The 6,000-nt window shown below is 42.8% G+C and overlaps 1 protein-coding gene across 1 annotated transcript in view; it reads right to left on the bottom strand.

The window, feature by feature from the left end:
- Positions 1 to 1,046: 1,046 nt before the first annotated feature.
- The window catches only part of LOC115130592 (R3H domain-containing protein 1-like), a 59,857-nt gene continuing 54,903 nt past the window's right edge, over positions 1,047 to 6,000 (bottom strand). The window contains 5 exon segments of the mRNA XM_065019058.1: positions 1,047 to 2,613; positions 3,755 to 3,848; positions 4,130 to 4,227; positions 4,485 to 4,629; positions 4,900 to 5,051. Of these exon segments, the coding sequence (XP_064875130.1) occupies positions 2,510 to 2,613; positions 3,755 to 3,848; positions 4,130 to 4,227; positions 4,485 to 4,629; positions 4,900 to 5,051 (593 nt within the window). The 3' untranslated portion in view covers positions 1,047 to 2,509.

The raw sequence follows: 6,000 nt of genomic DNA, 5'->3' as shown, positions 1-6,000 counted from the left end.
AAACATTTAAGGCACATTGCCATAACTAACTTTTCTGTATGGGTCTCCCTTGTGTGGCAACTTTCGTTCAATGATTTATGCACGTCTAGGATTATACTGGAGGTGATAGTGAGTACAACTTTTTTTTTTTTTCCAATTGGTTTAGTACTTACCATCAACCCTCCATGGTCTTCGGTGTCTATAAATTATAGAGCAAGATGAATGAAAAATATTACATTTGCTGCTTTAAACCTGACAATACCACCCCCGTGTGCTAGACAGGAATCATTGGGGGTGGGGGGGGGTATAGAAGAAGAGGGGAAAAAAACAGTGTAAACGATAATCATAACAAAACAACCTAAGGGTAATTTATTGTTGAGAAAATTTCCTCAATTATAAAAACGCCATTTCACCAACCTTGGCTGCAACACAGAGCTAAGTACTCTAGATGTTTTAATTATCTGTTAATAATCTCAGAATCAGAATGGAGAACCTTAATGCCACGACGAAACAGACTTCACATGACAGATAAGACAGAACGATGAATGGTGTGTTCAAGACAACTGGAAAGTTCGAGCTCCAGAAAGAGACCCAAGTTTCTGAGTTGGATGACCGTTCAATTTTTTTTTTCCTCAGTCCAAATGTTTCTTATTTCCCCAGTTGTCTTGAACACAGCAGAAGCCATCCATTCTAAACTGTTTCTGGCAACTATGACAGTGCAAGAGGGAACTGTGAGGCATTGGAAGAGAGGAGGTTGGTGGGAGGTTAATGTAGCAGACAAATGACCCTATAAAACCTGGATTGAGATGAACAGCACCAACCAAAGACCAAATTAGATAAGACCAAGTATAAAACCCACATGCCCACCTTCCACCCATAGCAAAACAAACCACTATCTATGCTTACACTGACATCTGAGGTAGGACTATACCTAGTGTTTTTAAAATCGTCAGTTTAAACATCATGAAAGAGGACACCCAAAGCCGTTTGGATATTCTGGACAGATAGAAAGCCAGAGTACCCCATCCATTTCAAAGGACTTCCTGTGATCTGAAAAATCACACATATTTTGGTGTAAACATTTATTGGTTTCAAAATGAAATAAAAATGACTTGCACCAGCATTGAACAGCCTTTCAGAATCCACACATTTGTTTTTTATCTTTGAGAGAAATTAAAGGAAAAATAGATAATTTTTATATATTCAGTTGTATAAATGTGCAAACTGTTGTTTCTTCCAGTGACCCAGTAAGTATATCATTTAAAAAGACCTAATGAAAGATTTGACACTGTAGGCCTTGTAGAAGAGGAGGGAGGACAGTGTGGTGGAGAGAGAGAGAGAGAGAGAGAAAGAGGAGGCCATCCAAGCAGATGATTGCTAAAATATGCCGTTGCGGTGGAGGAGTGTCATTTTAAATGAAGTTAAAAACCAGGGGTTTCAAACGAGCCGTTTTTCCCGTTGCTCTCATCTGTGCCTGCCTGTGAACAACACACATACAGAACGTTCACTGTGTAATAGAGAACTGATTGAATTATTTAGCTACTATATAAATTATTTACAAGGTGCAGGTCTTTTCATTTAACAATAGACTCTGACGGGGGGTGACTTCATTTTGCGTTTCTTGGAGAATAAAGCAGTAGACTTTGGAGAGAAAGGCACAACTAGAGACCCATTGTGTAGCCGAGGGCAACTTCATCATGTACCGGCCACAATATGGGGCAAGTGGCTGGTGGCAGGCTGGCCGATAGTCAGCTACCCTGGGGATGTGGGGAAGCTTTGGTTGAGTTAAACTGAACCAGGCCAGACACTGCAACTGGGCTGGGTGAGTAATAATGAGAGAGCTGAGCTTTGGGCCTGACTCAGGATTTCAACAACTATAAAACAAATGAACAAAAAAAATAAAACAACAATACAGGCTTTTGATGTGTTCCGGCCTGTTCTCAAAACAGAGAGCAGACAGGTTATTAATATTTGGAACTTCAATAATCGTGGTTTTTGGATATTCGTTCACGTCAGTTCAGTTACATTTTGTTCTTTTTCGTCAAACCGCTAGTAAGAACATTACGAAGTACAACACATTTCCCCCCAACCAAGTCTCTACAAATCAAGTGGAAAAACAACCCTTTACATCAAGCCAACGTAGTGAGTGAAGAGGGAGGGGGAAAGGAGGGGCTGGGGGGAGTGATGGCAACAGGAAGTGACTGGCGGTGCTGGTGAGGGGTCAGGGTTTAAAAGGCGAGCCAGGGGTCCTTAACGCCCTCTACTGGGAGCTGGCCCTATCTGGGAGTGTCTGTGGCCGTAACCTCGGCCATGGCACCTGCTCGTGGTAAGTCTGATGGAGGATCAGGGGCCGTTGTGGTTCAGGAGGGCATCCTGCACAGCGTACCTGGAGGGGAACGTGACCAGGAGGGATTAGGTGGAGGCTGGGTTGACAGGGGTTTGACCGTGGGGGTTTGGCGTGGTGGTGGTCACCGTTAGCCATCGACTGCCAGACAACGCGGCTGTGATGGTAGTGGTACTCTCGGAGCCATCAGACCACGGCCCTGACTCTGGAGAGCTCACCTAGCAGAGAGTCCGCCTCGGTCCGGCTGATCCCCTCCGGCAGCTCAGTCACCTCCAGGACCCGCCCACTCACTGCCTCCGAGAGAGGAGAGAGAGAACTGTCAGACCCAACTTGGAGACAGCCTTTAGCCTATGGCCTCATTAGTTAAAGCAGTACAGACTAACCCTATGCTTCCTTTGTCATAAGACTACTAAATAACTACCCGGACTATCTGCATTTAACCTCTTTGCACAAACTCTTTTGACTCACATGCTGATACTGTCTATTATCTATCCTGTTGTCTAGTCACTTTACCCCTACCTATTTTATACTGCTGCTACTGTCTATTATCTATTCTTTACCCCTACCTACAGTATACTGCTATTAATGTCTATTATCTATCCTGTTGCCTAGTCACTTTACCCCTACCTACAGTATACTGCTGCTACTGTCTATTATCTATTCTTCACCCCTACCTACAGTATACTGCTGTTACTGTCTATTATCTATCCTGTTGTCTAGTCACTTTACCCCTACCTACAGTATACTGCTGTTACTGTCTATTATCTATCCTGTTGTCTAGTCACTTTACCCCTACCTACAGTATACTGCTGTTAATGTCTATTATCTATCCTGTTGCCTAGTCACTTTACCCCTACCTACAGTATACTGCTGTTACTGTCTAGTATATATCCGGTTGTCTAGTCACTTTACCCCTACCTACAGTATACTGCTGTTAATGTCTATTATCTATCCTGTTGCCTAGTCACTTTACCCCTACCTACAGTATACTGCTGTTACTGTCTAGTATATATCCGGTTGTCTAGTCACTTTACCCCTACCTACAGTATACTGCTGTTACTGTCTATTATCTATCCTGTTGCCTAGTCACTTTACCCCTATCTATATGTACATATCCATCTCAAATACCTCGTACCCCTGCACAGACTTGGTACCAGTACCCCATAGCCAAGTTATCGTTAGTCATTGTGGATTTATTCATTGTGTTATAATTGTTTCTAAAATGTTTATTTCTGAATTATTAGGAAGGGTCCATAAGTAAGTGTTTCACTGTTGTTTACGAAGAATGTGTATATATATATATATTTTTTTAGATCAAATATCAATATCATGGATAAATGTTGTATTTAAGATATCTAAGAGTAAGATATTTATTGAGTAGAGGTCCACATCTCTGTCCTCTTAACAGACGGAGGTGTTCTCTACCATTACCTGGTTGACCTACACTGAGATCTGTAGACAGAGCTTTCCTCGGCTGCTTCCTCCCTCTGCCTCCTCCACCGCTGTGCCGTATCCCCATAGGTACCTGGGAGCAGAAAGGAGGACGAGAGAACATTCAGTTGACCAGCTTGTAGTCTGCTGTTGCACTTTATGTGGACTCAAGGTCCTAGCTCAAGGTATCCCAAATGCTTGATATTGATTACTTTGGAAGAGAAAATGAGGAACAAAAGAAGAAGCGGGGACCATTATTTGACTTTGATCTTTTGTTTTATTTGCACAGTACTAAAGAGAAGATGTCGCTAAGCATTTCTAAAATGGTACATAGATATCCACACATATTTCCTCCTCTGTCTTGTGTAGACTCACCTGATGGTTGGGGGCCATGGGGGGAAAGTGGAGGAGAGGAGGACGGCTCTGGGGGTTGTACTGGAGGGGTTGCCCTAGCAATGGGTACCGAGCATCTCCTGGGAAACACAAATGACGACACACTAAATTGGGCTACATTTCTTTAGGGTTACCATTTTCCATAAAGATGGAGCAGCCGAGTAGCCTCAGGGACCCTCAGCATTCCACATATTTGTTTGAATGTAGTATTAGCACACCTAATTCAACTAATCAGCAAGCCATTGGAATATATATAATTGGAATAGATTAAGTATGTGAAATGGCTGGTTAAAGTTCCCCCAGGACTGGGTAAAGGAACACTGGGTGTCTCCCCCACCTTGCCCTGGCATGAAGGGTCTGGAGAACTGTGGCATCATGGGTACGGGGGTGAGGCCAGGACGGATGCTCTTCACATTGGTCAGGTGGGAGGGGGTTGGCGACTGGGCGGGGGAGGTAGAGGGACTGCCCAGCTGGGGACTGCTCTGTATGGACAGATAGAGGACAGGGTTAGATGGAGGACAGGGGAGGGTTATTGGGTGAACACACCCGACACCAGGAAAACCAATGGTTCAAAATCAAAATCAAAAGTATTCAAGGCTACTCTCTTACAACATTACAGACCACAACACCAAACCCCATTACTATATTTACACCAAGAGTGTGATACTGAAGAAATACTTGCGAAACATTTTTTCTTCAAATCTGCATGTTCTCTTTAGGCTGTATGGGGGAGCGGAGCAAGGGACTCTCACCTGTGAGGTGTCTATGACTGAGAGCTCTGTGGACTTCTGTCCTCTGGTGTGATCCAGACTGTAGTACTTGCTGTGTTTCCACTGCGAGGGCGTGTGAGGCCTCGGCTGCTGGCCAGGGGACAACATCAGCTGCATCATCACCATTCCACCACCTGGAGGAGGGGCACAGAGGCAACAAGGACAGGCATTACAATATTACATCAAATTCAATGAGAGTTTATATGCATCTCTTCAGGGGCAATGAAAGATGTGTAAAGATTTAGTCTTACATTTCAGATGCTAGAACCTGTTCCACTTAAGAATCACAGTACGTTTATTTTGTGTGTGTGTGTGACATTTGCCTTTTAGAAATATATGAATCACGTTTAATAGGATAAGTATGTCAGTTTGACTGTTTCGTATTTCATTAGTGTATTATGTATGAAAACTAAATCATATTCACTGACTTGCCGTTAAAATCCTTTGTCATCTAATTACATGTGATGTTAACTTCCACTTATTTGATATGTAATATGTTATTAGAAATTTAACTCTATGTTTGAACAATGTTTGTTGACATGCATCTTATTCTAGTTGGGACCTTCTTTCCAAGACAGCTCAGATCATTAATACTTTGAATTGCATCATCTCAAATGTTTTGCCGTCAAACATCCAATTAAATGAGTTTGCCCAACAAAGGGTTCGAGAACTTTCTGGACCTGCACTTGACCTTATTAAAAGAAGACTTCTGACTGCCCTTAGCCTGTCTAATTATTTCTGCTGAGGAAGACTTCTGACTGCCCTTAGCCTGTCTGTAATTATTTCTGATGAGGAAGACTTCTGACTGCCCTTAGCCTGTCTAATTATTTCTGATGAGGAAGACTTCTGACTGCCCTTAGCCTGTCTAATTATTTCTGATGAGGAAGACTTCTGACTGCCCTTAGCCTGTCTGTAATTATTTCTGATGGGGGATAAAAGTAACGAGCATCTATAACACTCTTATCCTGACAGCCACATAATTCCCCACCCCATCTCAAGGATGAAAACCTCCATTTATATTTTGTTTTCCATCTATTTTATTGTGACAATAAAAAGGGAGGTCCACAAACAAAAGACAACCTG

The sequence above is a fragment of the Oncorhynchus nerka genome, linkage group LG1, assembly GCF_034236695.1.
Source record: "Oncorhynchus nerka isolate Pitt River linkage group LG1, Oner_Uvic_2.0, whole genome shotgun sequence".
Taxonomy (NCBI): Eukaryota; Metazoa; Chordata; class Actinopteri; order Salmoniformes; family Salmonidae; genus Oncorhynchus; species Oncorhynchus nerka.
Note: the sequence above shows the minus strand (reverse complement) of the source record. Positions and strands in the feature narration are given on the sequence as shown.